This window comes from Oncorhynchus mykiss, chromosome 9 (genome assembly GCF_013265735.2).
Source record: "Oncorhynchus mykiss isolate Arlee chromosome 9, USDA_OmykA_1.1, whole genome shotgun sequence".
Taxonomy (NCBI): domain Eukaryota; kingdom Metazoa; phylum Chordata; class Actinopteri; order Salmoniformes; family Salmonidae; genus Oncorhynchus; species Oncorhynchus mykiss.
This window is the reverse complement of record NC_048573.1, coordinates 44,132,560-44,150,493: the sequence shown is the minus strand read 5'-3', so window position 1 is coordinate 44,150,493 and position 17,934 is coordinate 44,132,560. Positions and strand designations below refer to the sequence as shown.

The following is a 17,934-nucleotide window of genomic DNA, read 5'->3' as shown; positions in this document are numbered from 1 at the left end:
ACGTGCCTTTGCTGTAGTTGTCAACCACCACAAAACTGATCAAGGACGTGAAAATTACCAAATTTACTCCTTTTCCATTCATTGGCTAGGTCATTTAATTGGATAGGTCGGAGAAAACAGCTAACTAACTAGATTTTGTAACATTTAAGTACATATTCATTGCTATAATCGAAGGACCAAGATGCAAGAAGACTGGTTATAAATCAGTCCACCCTTTCGTGGTAAGACTTCTCCAGTGATGCTAACGGTCGTTGGCTAATGTTAGCTAGCTGCTAACGTTGTTACATTCACGTGAGACAACGTGAAGCATCGGAGCCTTCTAGCTATCTACCTTTGTAGCTAACTCTTTAGCTAGTTATGTCATGTCCAAAGTCAGAGAGAAACTTGTAAAACCAGCGCAAATGTCACTTGTGGTTAGTTAACTGCAGCAAGCTACCCGCCATTAGCCAGTCTTTGGCAAATGACAGGAGTGGGATGTTCGCTAAAAGACCGGTAACCCAGACTACACAAACTAGCTACCCCACAATAATACCAAAGTCAATATCAGCATGTGAGATATTTAGCTAGCTATAAAATTTCACAATTGTCAACGTGATTCCAGTTTTCGCAAGGCCAACGGCCCTTTCACACAAAAACAAACCGGGCGAGTAGGACAAGACGAGAAGCGAAAATCACGGAAAACTGAGCTGATTAATTTGGTTCACTGTTTCGTTTTAGCACATGTCGGTGAAATATATACTCCGTCATGACGATATACAAGGTCTGTGGTCTATCTCTAGGCAAATTATCCCCTATCTCCAGTCATGAGAACGTTATCATGACGTCGCACGTTTCATTTTTAGGGTGGATTATCCCTTAGGTCACTGCGGTAACGTTAATGTAGTCTGTTTGACCACTGCAGCCTCAGCTGAGTCTCTTGCGAAATGTAGGTGAATGGTAACGATCAAGTTCTTGTCTAGCTAACTAGATAAAGTAGCATTAGCCTAATATTTTCCCTGAAGGTTGATCTAACAAGTAGGTAAGGTAAGTGGCACCTACCCTCAGTTTTACTCAATGCTGATGGGAATTTTTCTACTCTTTACACAAACGGTCAAATAGGGTCCGCTTATAGTTGTCCTTTTTCACATATGTACAAGTGTGAAATGTAAATGTTTTTTTTGCATATCCAGCTCTCCCTGAGGCACCCTAGGACAGTTGGATCAAGGGCCAGGGATCACAGGCAGTCATCCAGGGGGAGTGGTGCCTATGCACATAGTCAAGCAGTTAGCTACAGATTGTACATGCACCAGATAATGTGATTAATGCTTTCAAGACAACTAGGAATCCATTAGTTAACATTTGCATACAGCTTCCTATTAGTTGATTCTGATATTTTTCAAGTGGGAAACTGAGCCATTTTTTTTTGTCTCGAAAGTGGCATTAAAGGGAAAATCTACCCAAACTATCTTTAAAAAAAAAATCATTAGTCAACTGTTGATACAGTCCCAAATTGTTTTGCATGTCAGCAGTCACATTTTCAAGATATTGCACGTTTGACTGCTTTAATGCAAAACACATTTGAGGTTGCAATCTCATGCAATTGAGAATTGACTGCAAAGTGTAGGCTGTGGCTGAAGAAGACATCTGAATTTTACATGGGCTACAATATGCTTGTGGCTTGAACTTTGTCATTACTGACAGGGCAGTAGTCCATGTGAACCACGGCTGTCTGACACTGGGAATGGGGACAGCTGCCAAAAGCAAATCATGCTTGTCCTTACAGTGTAGGCCTTACTGAAGGTGACTCTCACTCTCTCTCTGTTGAACACTTATTGGCTGAGTCACTAGGGTTGGGTAGGTTTAGGATCATATTGAACAATAATAAATTAAGATTCTGTACTTTGAGGTTTTTACTATCATTATTAAGAGTGCACTCTAAGATCCTGTTCGATATCATGATATCCTGTTCGATATCATGCATTGCTTGCTGATGTCAAGTCAACAATATGACAAAAATAAGGTTTCAGGAGTTGTAGTTAACTCACTCAGGCACTCTAATCACAGATTATCATGGAGTTTTGGTAGATTATCAGATGGCAATGTCTAAGGCTTCTGTTAGGTTGACACCTGACACTAGTAACCTGGTGCCAAGAGCTCCTGGTGACAGTCAATTGGCTGTGAAGTCTGGCACTCCTGCAGAGCACGTACCAGTGCATGTGCTTTTTGGCTTAGACCTGTAGGCCTAAACTGTCTCTGTCTTTAGGACTACAAAAATGCTTTGATAGAAGACACATTATCTTTTTATATCTATCAGGAAGTCAAATGAACCCGGTTGAGATGTGTTTATGATGGTTGTGTGATTGACTAGGCTACTGCATGAGTAATATAGGCTATATGACGATGTCATTAGTTTAGATTAAAACTAGGGCCGGGAATTTAACCTTTATTTAACTAGGCAAGTCAGTTAAGAACAAATTCTTATTTAAAATGACGGCCTAGGAACAGTGGGTTAACTACCTTGTTCTGTGGCAGAACAACAGATTTTTTTCCTTTATCAGCTCGGGGATTCGATCTAGTAACCTTTCGGTTACTGCCCCAATGCGCTAACCACTAGGCTACCTTCCGATACGACATTATCACCATACTTAGGTGCCGATACTATATGTAGGCCTATTGCGATTCTCAAGATTTATTGTGATTTTATGTTCCAAAAATATTGCTCACCATATATTGCTCACCATGTGGGCCAATTCCACGGTAACAAAGTGATGCTGAGACTCGCGTTATTCACTTTAAAATGTATGCCAAACAAAAAGCAATGATTTCAAAGTGAAAACAACAACTCTATGCACAAGGACTAATTCAAAAAGAAAATCCTCGGACTTTTGACAAACACATTTTACTTGAAGAACAGTGCAGATGCGAAGTTTGTTAAAATAATGACAGTTTGTGCTTTTGGTGCCGTCATTCTGTTACCAAACTATGCATCTGCACTGATAAACATTTGAAAGTTGAAAATGTGAGTCGCGGCATCACTCTATTAATGTGGAATTGCCCAGAGAGACATGAGAAAACAAGTTTTCATCCGTCATGGAAATAAAAGTGCTGAAAACAAATTCGCTCACTTTTGAAAAAGATGGAGAACAAGATATGTAGGAAAAATACTGGTGTTTTTTATGCAGTTACAGCCAACTAACACAAGTAATATTGCGTTATAGCGTTAAATAATATCCCGATATGTGACTTGACCCCCCCCCCCCCCCCAATCACAAGTTAAAAGTCAGCTGATTGACCATTAGCCTATTGTTTGTCAATGTTATTTATGGAAACTAAATTGATTCTATTCTAGCTGGTTTTCATTCTGAAGTTGATGTTTCTCCTGTGTAATTGTCATCTGATAATGAGGTGTCGTTCAGCTCAAAAAAATATTCACAATCTATCTTGCTTGCATATGGTACCCAAATCTAAAGCAATCTCCTGAAAAAGTCAACTGTAAAACAAGTTTAGAGTGGATATTAGCCTATAGCCTAGGCTTACTAGCTGAAAAGGGATCTGGAAACATCCCGATTTCCTTTCTGTGGGATCCTAATAGGAGAGTGAATGTATTGTTTACATCCTCACCATTTTGAACAGAGCAGCATTTTTCCTATTAGCAGCTGCCATTCAAAGGATCGTTCTACTCTACATTTGACTCCCCAATGAACAATGTAGCCTATGTTTTAAATAGGGGTCAGTTAATGAAGTTTAGTTTTTCATTGAACGTCAGCCATTGTTCTGCTACTATTTGACTAGTAAGGTGTCTTGTCATTCCTTCTGTTTTCACTGTTGAAACATTTTGAATACCTTTTACAATTTGTATTTTACCGCAGGCAGGCTAAGAAATGTAGCCTAATCACATAACATGGTTTTATCTTTTTCAACTGGAATATGATAAGGATTTGTTTTTACTTTCTCCCTGGGTTTTGAACTTTCAGTTGGGATTAGTCGCTCGTTAAGCCTATCCTTCCAATGCCATCACCGTTTCAGAGGAAGCTAGGGCCTACATATTAGTGACAGCCTACATTTGTAAATGATTTCATCCTTTTTTCCCCTCTTTTCTTTTTTTAATTTATTATTTTTATATATTTTTTTTACCTAGGATGATTTGTTTTCAGTAATACACATTTTGTCTCTTTGCTCTCTTTTTCAGTGCAATGTCTCTGGTTTTCACACGACCTAACCCCAACGCTATTGGCAAGAAAGACAAAAGACTCATGGCGGAGGTGAACGCCAGCCCGCTCAAGCACTTTGTCACGGCCAAGAAGAAAATCAACGGCATCTTCGAGCAGCTGGCCGCGTACATCAAAGAAAGCTCCTACTTTCTGGAAGGTAGCTACCAGCCTTCCAACTTACCACAAGTTGTGATCGAGAGAGCTGGCTTTCTTTTACACGTTTACACCAATGAACAGCACAATGTTTTGTGGTGTGGAATTGATTGACACTTGCCTGTTTTATTGGCAGCTAGGTTTCAGTCCAAACAGTACAGTGTGTGGAGTACAACGGAAATATTATTCCGTCTGTCTTTGGCACTCAACACCCACACATGTCATTCACTAAGTGAATTATCCGGCTCAAGTTTGCGTCGTAGGGCTGATTTAAAATGTATTTATGCCAAATTCTCTGTGTTGGTCCAGTTTAGAGGTGTGTGTGTATGTATGTATATATATATAAAACACTTAAACAACACAATGTAACTCCAAGTCAATCACGCTTCTGTGAAATCAAACTGTCCACTTAGGAAGCAACACTGATTGACAATAAATTTCACATGCTGTTGTGCAAATGGAATAGACAACAGGTGGAAATTATAGGCATTTAGCAAGACGCCCCACCTGCAGAATCCCAGGAGTGGTTCTGCAGGTGGGGACCACTGACCACTTCTCAGTTCCTATGCTTCCTGGCTGATGTTTTGGTCACTTTTGAATGTTGGCGGTGCTTTCACTCTAGTGGTAGCATGAGATGGAGTCTACAACCCACACAAGTGGCTCGGGTAGTGCAGCTCATGCAGGATGGCACATCAATGCGAGATGTGGCAAGGTTTGCTGTATCTGTCAGCGTGGTGTCCAGAGCATGGAGGCGCTACCAGGAGACAGGCCAGTACATCAGGAGACGTGGAGGAGGCCGTAGGAGGGCAACAACCCAGCAGCAGGACCGCTACCTCCACCTTTGTGCAAGGAGGAGCAAAATGACCTCCAGCAGGCCACAAATGTGCATGTGTCTGCTCAAACGGTCAGAAACAGACTCCATGAGGGTGGTATGAGGGCCCGACTTCCACAGGTGGGGGTTGGGCTTACAGCCCAACACAGTGCAGGACGTTTGGCATTTGCCAGAGAACACCAAGATTGGCAAATTCGCCACTGGCGCCCTGTGCTCTTCACAGATGAAAGCAGGTTCACACTGAGCATATGTGACAGTCTGGAGACGCCGTGGAGAACGTTCTGCTGCCTGCAACATCCTCCAGCATGACCGGTTTGGCGGTGGGTCAGTCATGGTGTGGGGTGGCATTTCTTTGTGGGGCCGCACAGCCCTCCATGTGCTCGCCAGAGGTAGCCTGACTGCCATTAGGTACCGAGATGAGATCCTCAGACCCCTTGTGAGACCATATGCTGGTGCGGTTGGCCCTGGGTTCCTCCTAATGCAAGACAATGCTAGACCTCATGTGGCTGGAGTGTGTCAGCAGTTCCTGCAAGAGGAAGGCATTGATGCTATGGACTAGCCCGCCCGTTCCCCAGACCTGAATCCAATTGAGCACATCTGGGACATCATGTCTCGCTCCATCCACGTTGCACCACAGACTGTCCAGGAGTTGGCGGATGCTTTAGTCCAGGTGTGGGAGGAGATCCCTCAGACCATCCGCCACCTCATCAGGAGCATGCCCAGGCGTTGTAGGGAGGTCATACAGGCACGTGGAGGCCACACACACTACTGAGCCTCATTTTGACTTGTTTTAAGGACATTACATCAAAGTTGGATCAGCCTGTAGTGTGGTTTTCCACTTTAATTTTGAGTGTGACTCCAAATCCAGACCTCCATGGGTTGATCAATTTGATTTCCATTGATAATTTTTGTGTGATTTTGTTGTCAGCACATTCAACTATGTAAAGAAAAAAGTATTTAATAAGAATATTTCATTCATTCAGATCTAGGATGTGTTATTTTAGTGTTCCCTTTTATTTTTTTGAGATATATATATATATATTAGTAATAATTACAACAATACTGAATTAACACTTTTATTTTAACATAAAAAATACATCAATAAAATCATTTTAGCCTCAAATAAATAATGAAACATGTTCAATTTGGTTTAAATAATGCAAAAACAAAGTGTTGGAGAAGAAAGTAAAAGTGCAATATGTGCCATGTAAAAAAGCTAACGTTTAAGTTCCTTGCTCAGAACATGAGAACATAGGAAAGCTGGTGGTTCCTTTTAACATGAGTCTTCAATATTCCCAGTTAAGAAGTTTTAGGTTGTAGGAATTATAGGACTATTTCTCTCTATATTTCACTTGTATTTCATATACATTTGACTATTGGATGTTCTTATAGGCATTTTAGTATTGCCAGTGTAACAGTATAGCGTCTATCCCTCTCCTCGCCCCTACCTGGGCTCGAACCAGGGACACATCGACAACAGCCACCCTCGAAGCATCGTTACCCATCGCTCCACAAAAGCCACGGCACTTGCAGAGCAAGGGCAACAACTACTTCAAGGTCTCAGAGCAAGTGACGTCACCGATTGAAACGCTATTACCGCGCACCCTGCTAACTAGCTAGCCATTTCACATCGGTTACACCAGCCTAATCTCGGGAGTTGCTAGGCTTGAAGTCATAAACAGCTCAATGCTTGAAACACAGCGAAGAGCTGCTGGCAAATGCATGAAAGTGCTGTTTGAATGAATGCTTACGAGCCTGCTGCTGCCTACCACAGCTCAGACTGCTATATCAAGTCATAGACTTAATTATAACATAATAACACACACAGAAATACGAGCCGTAGGTCATTAATATGGTAAAATCTGGAAACTATCTTTTCGAAAACAAAACGTTTATTCTTTCAGTGAAATACGGAACCGTTCCCTATTTTATCGAACGGGTGGCATCCCTAAGTTTAAATATTGCAGTCACATTGCACAACCTTCAATGTTATGTCATAATTATGTACAATTCTGGCAAATGAATTACGGTCTTTGTTAGGAAGAAATGATCTTCACACAGTTGGCAACGAGCCAGGCGGCCCAAACTGCTGCATATACCCTGACTCTGCTTGCACGGAATGCAAGAAAAGTGACACAATTTCCCTAGTTAAAAGAAATTCATGTTAGCAGGCAATATTAACTAAATATGCAGGTTTAAAAATATATACTTGTGTATTGATTTTAAGAAAGACGTTGATATTTATGGTTGGGTACATTGGTACAACGACAGTGCTTTTTTTGCGAATGCACTTGTTAAATCATCACCCGTTTGGCGAAGTAGGCTGTGATTTGATGAGAAATTAACAGGCACCGCGTTATATGCAACCTAGGACCAGTTAGATAAACTAGTAATATCATCAACCATGTGTAGTTAACTAGTGTTTATGTTAAGATTGATTGTTTTTTATAAGATAAGTTTAATGCTAGCTAGCAACTTACCTTGGCTCCTTGCTGCACTCGCGTAACAGGTAGTCAGCCTGCCACGCAGTCTCCTCATGGAGTGCAATGTAATCGGCCACAATCGATGTCCAAAAATGCAGATTACCGATTGTTATAACTTCAAATCGGCCCTAATTAATCGGCCATTCCGATTTAAACGGTCGACCTCTCGTCTAGTTCCTAGGGGTTTGCAATGGTTGTGGGATTAATTTTTTTCTACTGCTCACAGACACCTATAGGAATGAGGAGCTGGACCCGGTCACGACAGAGGAGCAGGTTCAGGAGGTGCACGGTTACCTGTCAAAGGTGGCAGGGATCGGAGAGGTGCTGGCACGCAGACACATGAAGTGTGTCTTCTTCGGAAGGTACATTCCCTCCACCGCGTAATGACCACTGGCGATGCCGTCATTGGAGTTCGGAAGCTGCACGTTTTCCCCGCTATTAATTTTTCAATGAATCACACAATTTTGTCTCTCTAAAAATGGGTTGGACTACTGCACATTTCTGGAAAATACTCTAGACCTGTGTTAAATGTTCCTCACTCATCAGTGTGTTCTGCTTTATAGGACAAGTAACGGGAAGAGCTCAGTGATCAACGCCATGCTGTGTGATAAGGTGCTCCCCTCTGGGATAGGACATACCACCAACTGTTTCCTGCAGGTGGAGGGGACAGACGGCAACGAGTCCTTCCTGCTCACAGAGGGGTCAGAGGAGAAGAAGAGCATCAAAGTCAGTACCTCCACACGAGGTTGTAGAGAAACTTTTTAAAATAGCAACAGGAACAAGTGTTTCCTTTTTGGAATAAAATTGATTGTTGGTTAAAAAAAACAAACGAGACGTTACTTAAAGCTCTTTGAAGTTGGATACTGCACCCTGGAAGACTTCTCTGAACTCTTAGCACGCTAGCTAAGTGCACACACACACACAATACGTTTGTGAGGTGCTGACTAATGGGGGGGGGGGGGGGGGGGGGACATACTTTATGAAAAATAAAGTCGCACACGTGTCCTCCCAAAAATGTATTGAAGATAACAAATGTTTCGGCCCTGCGACTTCCTCGGGGTTTGCTCAGCACAACACACACATCTTTTTAGAGTAAGTTTAAGATTTAAATTGAATGTAGTTTGTTGAGACAAGAACATGCTCTCAACCTTTTGATGTGTTCAAATCTCCCAAGCCCATCTTAGTTTAGGCATTGTAATTACTGTGATGCAATGCCCATCTAAGTATAACAGCAGTAAAACAGGTGGCTTGTAATTGTCTGTACTGTATGAATACATTTCTGCTTGTCCTACAGCAGATGAAGTCAGATCTGTCACAGTGGCTTTCTGTTGAGCAGTTGTCTTATTTAGTAAACGGTGGGTGGCCCGGTAAACCAACAGTCCTCCCTCAAAACCATGACGCTCACTGGTTATCCAGCACCTATTTTTATTTTACATTGTACGCAAGCAAACCTCTCTTAGCCAGTTGCACCACAGTTTAACGAGTACCACACCTTTGTCACTTGGAAAGTAGACATCTCTTAATGGAATATATATATTATTTTTTTATTTAAGCTACTTCTTATCAATGTTATTTTATTCTTTAAAATACCAGCATCCCAAAATGTTGGTGCAATGTATCACATAATCACCTAAAGGAGCCCAGAAATATCCCCTTCCCTGTTGACTGTAGTTTATGACCCAGAAATGGCCGTGTGCCTATGATATGCATCCTGATCAAACCTGTTCCTGACCCGCGTGTCCAAACATAGCAACAGAATCAACAAAACACCAGCAACCCTGAATGCTCTCAGCCGCTCTTATCATGTGTTCACATTCCAGCTGTGTAAGTCCTAACCAGATGGGATGGTGTACCGCTGTGATAGCCATGCTGGTTAAGTGTGCCTTGAATTCTAAATAAATCAGTGTCACCAGCAAAGCACCCCCCCAAACCATAACACCACCTCCTCCATGCTTCACAGTGGGAACCACACATGCAAAGATCATCAGACCAAAGGACAGATTTCCCCTGGTCTAATGTCCATTCTTCGTATTTCTTTGTTCAAGCAAGTCTCTTCTTATTGGTGTCCTTTAGTAGTGGTTTCTTTGCAGCAATTCCACCATGAAGTCCTGATTTCACGCAGTCTCTGAATAGTTCATGTTGAGATCTGTTGTGTCTGTTACTTGAACTCTGAAGCATTTATTTGGGCTGTAATTTCTGAGGCTGGTAACTAATGAACTTATCCTCTGCAGCAAAGGTAACTCTGGGTCTTCCTTTCCTGTGGCGGTCCTCATGAGAGCCAATTTCATCATAGCACTTGATGGTTTTTGCGACTGCACTTGAAGAAACTTTCAAAGTTCTTAAATTTCCGAATTGACAGACCTTGTCTTAAACTAATAATGGACTGTCGTTTCTCTTTGTTTATTTCAGCTGTTCTTTGCCATATGGACTTGGTCTTTTACCAAATAGGGCAATCTTCTGTATACCACCCCTACCTTGTCACAACACAACTGATTGGCTGAAACTCATTAAGAAGGAACAAAATTCCACAAATGTAACTTTGAACAAGGCACACCTGTTAATTTAAACGCATTGCAGGGGACTACCTGCAATGAAGCTGGTTGAGAGAATGCCAAGCAAGTGCAAAGCTGTCAAGGCAAAGGGTAGCTACTTTGAAGAATCTCAAATATAAAATAAACAAATCATAAGTATAACACTTTTTTTTTGTTGTTATTTCATAGTTTTAATGTCTTCACTGTTATTCTTCAATGTAAAAATACAAATCTTGAATGAGAAGGTGTATCCAAACTTGTGACTGTACTGTAGGTTTGTGTGAAGCATGTTGGCTGCTAACAGCTTCCCCAGGCCTCTCCTCTCTCCCCATGGGGACTAAACCCCGGAAAGCTGGTCATTTCCGCTGGCTAATGATCAACACAGACCTCTGCTCTGCTCATAGGAAAAATCTCTGCCTGTCTACTTTATTTGTTGGCACAGATGAGTAACCTTTTTGATGCAACCTTTTCCCTCGAACCCTTATCTCTATGGAAATATGTTATGTCATCGTGGTATTGTTGCTATGGGTTTAAATAGGGACACATGCCAATAGATTATGAATATATTTCCTTCCTAGTAATCTGTCCTTTTTATTACAATAACTCATACAATCAAATGTAGTCGAAGTTCAAATGTGAACACATGTTATTGCATGTTTTGTCTCTCTCTTGCACAATCACTTTCTATTTCTGTCTCGCTCACTGTTTCTCAGACGGTGAACCAGCTAGCCCATGCTCTACATCAGGATGAGGACCTGGATGCAGGAAGCCTGGTGTGTGTCATGTGGCCTAAAGTCAAGTGTGCCCTGCTTAGGGACGACCTGGTGCTGGTGGACAGGTGAGGGCAACACACACCACACATCTAAAAGGATCAGGTAGACCATTCCCTTCTGGCATTCAGTTATTTTAGCACAACCAGGGGTCCTCTGGAAGTGCTCGGAGGTTGATGTTGGAATGGGTACCACTCTTCACTTCGCCCTTCAATTTTCTATGCCTACTCCTCCTCTACAAACTACATTATCCTCATATACACTGAAACGCAACATGTATAGTGTTGGTCCCACGAGCTGAAATAAAAGATTCCAGAATTGTTTCATACGCAGAAAGTGTATTTATCTCAAGTTTTGTGCACAAATTTGTTTACATCCCTGTTAGTGAGCATTTCTACTTTGCGGAGATAATCCATCCACCTGACGGGTGTGGCATATCAAGAAGCTGATTAAACAGCATGATCATTACACAGGTGCACCTTGTGCTGGGGGACAATAAAAGGCCACTCTAAAATGTGCAGTTGTGTCACACAACACAATGCCACAGATGTCTCCAGTTTTGAGGGAGCGTGCAATTGGCATGCTGACTGCAGGAATGTCCACCAGAGCTGTTACCAGAATTGAATGTTAATTTCTCTACCGTAAGCCGCCTCAAATTGTTTTAGAGTATTTGGCAGTACGTCCAACCGGCCTCACAACCGCAGACCACGTGTATGGCGTCGTGTGTGCGAGCAGTTTGCTGATGTCAACATTGTGAACAGTGCCCCCTGGTGGCAGTGGGGTTATGGTATGGGCAAACAAGCTACGGACCACAAACAGAATTGCATTTTGTTGATGGCAATTTGAATGCACAGAGATACCGTGACGAGATCCTGAGGCCCATTGTGCCATTCATCCACAGCCATCACCCCATGTTTCAGCATGATAATGCATGTTGAAAGGATCTGAACACAATTCCTGGAAGCTGAAAATGTCCCAGTTCCTCCCTGTCCTGCATACTCACCAGACATGTCACCCATTTGAGCGTGTTTGGGATGCTCTGGAACGACGTGTACGACAACTTGTTCCAGTTCCCGCCAATATCCAGCAACTTCGCACAGCCAGTGACGAGGAGTGGGACAACATTCCACAGGCCACAATCAACAGCTTGATCAACTCTATGCGAAGGAGATGTCGTGCTGCATGAGGCAAATGGTGTTCACACCAGATACTGACTGGTTTTCTGATCCACGCGTCTACTTTTTGTTTTTGTTTAAAGGTGTCCGACTAAGAGATGCATATCTGAAATCCATAGATTAGGGCCTAAGTCATTTACTTCATTTGACGGATATGACCTGTAAAATCATTGACATTTTTACATGTTGCGTTTTATTTTAGTTCAGTATAGTTTCTACTGTGGCCTTGTGACCTGAAGTCATCCCATATTTCTGCTCCTACAGCCCCGGTATTGACGTCACGACAGAGCTGGACAGCTGGATCGACAAGTTCTGCCTGGACGCCGACGTCTTTGTCCTGGTGGCAAACTCTGAGTCCACTTTGATGCAGACGGTAAGAAACATGTTTCTACTCTAGAAAAACATCCACTCGGCCCGAACTTGCATGTTGACCAAATGCCAGTCAGGATGTCTGAGGGTATATTGGATTTTGAATAGACAAATGCTACTCTTTGCAGGAGAAGTCATTCTTCCACAAGGTCAACGAGCGTCTCTCCAGTCCAAACATCTTCATCTTAAACAACCGCTGGGATGCCTCTGCCTCGGAGCCGGAGTACATGGAGGAGGTGAGTTAGCGTTGGCAGTCATTGCCACGCTGAGGTTAGTTTTAGCGTTGGCAGTCATTGCCACGCTGAGGTTAGTTATTGCGTTGGCAGCTTCAATGTTGCCCTAATGGAATGTCTAGAAACATACAAGATGCCATGTCGAAAAGTTGTGACGGTCCGGATGGAGAAATTGTACAAAGCGCACCATACGTGGCTTTAACAGATTGTTGGACGTCTATGAACACGCTGTTACATATATCACTGCAACGATCCATCACAATGATTAGAAGTGAGAACATGGAGAGGCACACAGCAGATAATTGTTGCTGAATGGGTGGGGAACACTGGTAAGGGTTTGGACTAGATGGCACAACCACAGTCAATTGGCTATATTGTAAAGATTCATGAATTTTTGTTGCTTTTCGGTTTTAATCAAATAAAAATAGTTGTCACATACACATGGTTAGCAGATGTTAATGCGAGTGGAGAGATGCTTGTGCTTCTAGTTCCGACAATGCAGTAATATCCAACGAGTAATCTAGCCTAACAATTTCACAACAACTACCTTACACACACACACACACACACACACACACACACACACACACACACACACGTGTAAAGGAATGAATAAGAATACGGACATAAAAAATGCAGTGGATGGTATAGAGTACAGTATATACATATGAGATGAGTAATGTAGGGTAAGTAAACATTATATGAAGTGTCATTGTTTAAAGTGGCTAGTGATATATTTATTACATACATTTTTCCATTATTAAAGTGGCTGGAGTTGAGTCAGTATGTTGGCAGCTGTTGGCTGTTTAAGTCTGATGGCTTTGAGATAGAAGCTGTTTTTTAGTCTCTCGGTCCCTGCTTTGATGCACCTGTACTGACCTCGCCTTCTGGATGATAGTGGGGTGAACAGGCAGTGGCTCGGGTGGTTGTTGTCCTTGATGATCTTTTTGGCCTTCCTGAGACATCGAGTGGTGTAGGTGTCCTGGGGGGCAGATAGTTTGCCCCCGGTAATGCGTTGTACAGACCGTACTACCCTCTTGAGAGCCTTACGGTTATGGGCGGAGCAGTTGCCGTACCAGGCGGTGATACAGCCCGACAGGATGCTCTCGATTGTGCATCTGTAAAAGTTTGTGAATGTTTTTGGTGACAAGCCAAATTTCTTCAGCCTCCTGATGTTGAAGAGACGCTGCTGCTCTTTCACCACGCTCTCTGTGTGGGTGGACCATTTCAGTTTGTCCGTGATGTGTGCGCCGAGGAACTTAACTTTCTACCCTCTCTGTGGATAGGGGGGTGCTCCCTCTGCTGTTTCCTGTCAAGTCATTGTTGGTAATCAAGCCTACCACTGTAGTGTCGTCTGCAAACTTGATGATCGAGTTGGAGGCGTGCATGGCCACGCAGTCGTGGGTGAACAGGTAGTACAGGAGAGGACTGAGAACGCACCCTTGTGGGGCCCCAGTGTTGAGGATCAGCAGGGTGGAGATGTTGTTACCTACCCTCACCACCTGGGGGCGGCCTGTCAGGCAGTCCAGGACCCAGTTGCACAGGGCGAGGTCGAGACCCAGGATCTCGAGTTTGAAGATGAGTTTGGAGGGTACCATTATGTTAAATGCTGAGCTGTAGTCGATGAACAGCATTCTCACATAGGTATTCCTCTTGTCCAGATGTGTTAGGGTAGTGTGATTGCGTCGTCTGTGGCCCTTTTGGGGCGGTAAGCAAATTTGAGTGGGTCTAGGGTGTCAGGTAGGGTGAAGGTGATATGGTCCTTGACTAGTCTGTCAAAGCACTTCATGTTGACGGAAGTGCTACGGGGCGGTAGTCATTTAGCTCAGTTACCTTAGCTTTCTTGGGAACAGGAACAATGGTGGCCCTCTTGAAGCATGTGGGGACACTCTTGAAGCATGTGGGGACAGAAGACTGGGATAAGGATTGATTGAATATGTCCGTAAACACACCATCCAGGTTAGGCATAAAGTTATCAGTGTGGTTAGGTTTAAAATCAAATTTTTAAGACCATCAATTGTAGAAATAGACAGGGTTTATAACTTTGTGGCTGTGGTAACTAGTGACAATCCTATGGTAGGTTGACAGAACTGTGGTAGATTGATTTGCGTGATTAGCGGTCATACACAGGACCTTATCTGAATTGTGAATTCACGTCATTTTTTTATTTTTATCGTTTGAACGAGAGAAGTTTGAAACATGAATATTTTTACATTTGTCACATACCCAGACCGGACCTTCTCAAATAGTATTTAAAATAGATGGTGAACAATCTATTCCTATTATTGACTGAATCTCTCTTACCAAATGAATCCGGTTGCGAATGGAGTTTGGACGGTTTTAAAATTGTGTACATTGTGAACTGTGAACTCTCAGGTGAGTTAGAATTAGCCGTCAGGGTTACAATGAGAATTCTGAGCTGAATTAGCGTTAGCTTTGACCCTTAGATCACGGTTACACCAGAGAATTAGCTATATATTTTTGGGCTAATAATTGCACTATTAAATGGAAGAGGTGAAAGCTGTTCTGGGTAACATTATACAAGGAGAGGCTAGATGGGTTTGTGCCAGATTCTGGGTCGTGGTTGAGCCGAGTACATGGGGTAACTACTCCCTGCAAAAGTACAGTATTAGATTCAGCAATTAAGTTAATGGTGAGGTAGGCTTGGCACTAGGGTCTGCCAAAGTGTTGATTTCAAGTATAGGGTTGCACCTCACATGGCCGTATCATGCCGGTGGTTGAGCAAGACCTTGTGGGACTGCCTGCCTTTCGGGCTTGTGATACTCAACCCACCTCTCTCTGTGCCGTCTACTTCACCCAAAGAAGTTGGATGTTATCTTGAACGTCTTCTATGGGCCAGGAGAGGTTGTAATCCACCATAGTCTTGTTAATAACTAACACATTTACATTTGAGTCATTTTAGCAGATGCTCTTATCCAGAGAGACTATTAAGGTTACATTTAGGTTAAAGTGCCTTTCTCAAGGGTTATGGACATTTTAGGTAACTTGGGTAAATTATCCATTTTTAAACGGTTATCTGAGTCGTCCAACAAGGGAAACACTTCAGATGTTTGATATAAAACAACACAACACGGACACCTGGAGATTAGCCAGGAGACTGAACTGAGACTGACTGCCCTCAGTCTGGCTTTATGCCCTTGAAATAAATGTCAGGTTGAACATGAGGGCTGTAACGATGCCAGTATCGTAAGACTTTTTCCATGGGGAGAAATAAAAACATAACTGACTCTCTGGTCCTTTTTAAAAACAAGCTGTACGTAAATTGTTGTGTGCTATAGACTTGAAAGTAATACATTTCGACTCTGGATGACAACATAATGATGTTTGTTTTCAACGTTAGGTCCGTTTTCCTAAAGAAGTTAATACCGCTTGGCGTTTTTGTTTCCTTGGCACGACACTAACAAGTATCGCGATACTGGTAACTTCTCGGCCCTTTAGTGAACATCCCATATGTTGTGATCATTTCAGGTCTGCCAATACAACTTGTTGAAGGAAGAGCATGTGCCTGTAGGCTTGTGTTTACACGTATGTATGTATGTATGTATGTACAGTGCCTTGCGAAAGTATTCGGCCCCCTTGAACTTTGTGACCTTTTGCCACATTTCAGGCTTCAAACATAAAGATATAAAACTGTATTTTTTTGTGAAGAATCAACAACAAGTGGGACACAATCATGAAGTGGAACAACATTTATTGGATATTTCAAACTTTTTTTAACAAATCAAAAACTGAAAAATTGGGCGTGCAAAATGATTCAGCCCCCTTAAGTTAATACTTTGTAGCGCCACCTTTTGCTGCGATTACAGCTGTAAGTCGCTTGGGGTATGTCTCTATCAGTTTTGCACATCGAGAGACTGACATTTTTTCCCATTCCTCCTTGCAAAACAGCTCGAGCTCAGTGAGGTTGGATGGAGAGCATTTGTGAACAGCAGTTTTCAGTTCTTTCCACAGATTCTTGATTGGATTCAGGTCTGGACTTTGACTTGGCCATTCTAACACCTGGATATGTTTATTTTTGAACCATTCCATTGTAGATTTTGCTTTATGTTTTAGATCATTGTCTTGTTGGAAGACAAATCTCCGTCCCAGTCTCAGGTCTTTTGCAGACTAAATCAGGTTTTCTTCCAGAATGGTCCTGTATTTGGCTCCATCCATCTTCCCATCAATTTTAACCATCTTCCCTGTCCCTGCTGAAGAAAAGCAGGCCCAAACCATGATGCTGCCACCACCATGTTTGACAGTGGGGATGGTGTGTTTAGGGTGATGAGCTGTGTTGCTTTTACGCCAAACATAACGTTTTGCATTGTTGCCAAAAAGTTCAATTTTGGTTTCATCTGACCAGAGCACCTTCTTCCACATGTTTGGTGTGTCTCCCAGGTGGCTTGTGGCAAACTTTAAACGACACTTTTTATGGATATCTTTAAGAAATGGCTTTCTTCTTGCCACTCTTCCATAAAGGCCAGATTTGTGCAATATACGACTGATTGTTGTCCTATGGACAGAGTCTCCCACCTCAGCTGTAGATCTCTGCAGTTCATCCAGAGTGATCATGGGCCTCTTGGCTGCATCTCTGATCAGTCTTCTCCTTGTATGAGCTTAAAGTTTAGAGGGACGGCCAGGTCTTGGTAGATTTGCAGTGGTCTGATACTCCTTCCATTTCAATATTATCGCTTGCACAGTGCTCCTTGGGATGTTTAAAGCTTGGGAAATCTTTTTGTATCCAAATCCGGCTTTAAACTTCTTCACAACAGTATCTCGGACCTGCCTGGTGTGTTCCTTGTTCTTCATGATGCTCTCTGCGCTTTTAACGGACCTCTGAGACTATCACAGTGCAGGTGCATTTATACGGAGACTTGATTACACACAGGTGGATTGTATTTATCATCATTAGTCATTTAGGTCAACATTGGATCATTCAGAGATCCTCACTGAACTTCTGGAGAGAGTTTGCTGCACTAAAAGTAAAGGGGCTGAATAATTTTGCACGCCCAATTTTTCAGTTTTTGATTTGTTAAAAAAGTTAGAAATATCCAATAAATGTCGTTCCACTTCATGATTGTGTCCCACTTGTTGTTGATTCTTCACAAAACAAATACAGTTTTATATCTTTATGTTTGAAGCCTGAAATGTGGCAAAAGGTCGCAAAGTTCAAGGGGGCCGAATACTTTCGCAAGGCA

General features: G+C 42.5%; 1 protein-coding gene across 3 annotated transcripts in view; it reads left to right on the top strand.

Moving 5' to 3' along the window:
• Positions 1 to 7: 7 nt before the first annotated feature.
• mfn2 (mitofusin 2) overlaps positions 8 to 17,934 on the top strand; it is a 28,657-nt gene continuing 10,730 nt past the window's right edge. Inside the window, exons 1-7 of one of the 3 annotated variants that reach the window (XM_021615837.2) lie at positions 8 to 221; positions 4,169 to 4,347; positions 7,885 to 8,020; positions 8,222 to 8,384; positions 10,903 to 11,027; positions 12,399 to 12,507; positions 12,632 to 12,739. In XM_021615837.2, coding sequence (XP_021471512.1) covers positions 4,173 to 4,347; positions 7,885 to 8,020; positions 8,222 to 8,384; positions 10,903 to 11,027; positions 12,399 to 12,507; positions 12,632 to 12,739 — 816 coding nt within the window. In that variant the 5' untranslated portion in view covers positions 8 to 221; positions 4,169 to 4,172. Of the gene's footprint in view, positions 222 to 824; positions 1,024 to 4,168; positions 4,348 to 7,884; positions 8,021 to 8,221; positions 8,385 to 10,902; positions 11,028 to 12,398; positions 12,508 to 12,631; positions 12,740 to 17,934 lie in introns of those variants that run through there. The other 2 variants (XM_021615838.2, XM_036988098.1) reach the window with 2 other exon arrangements.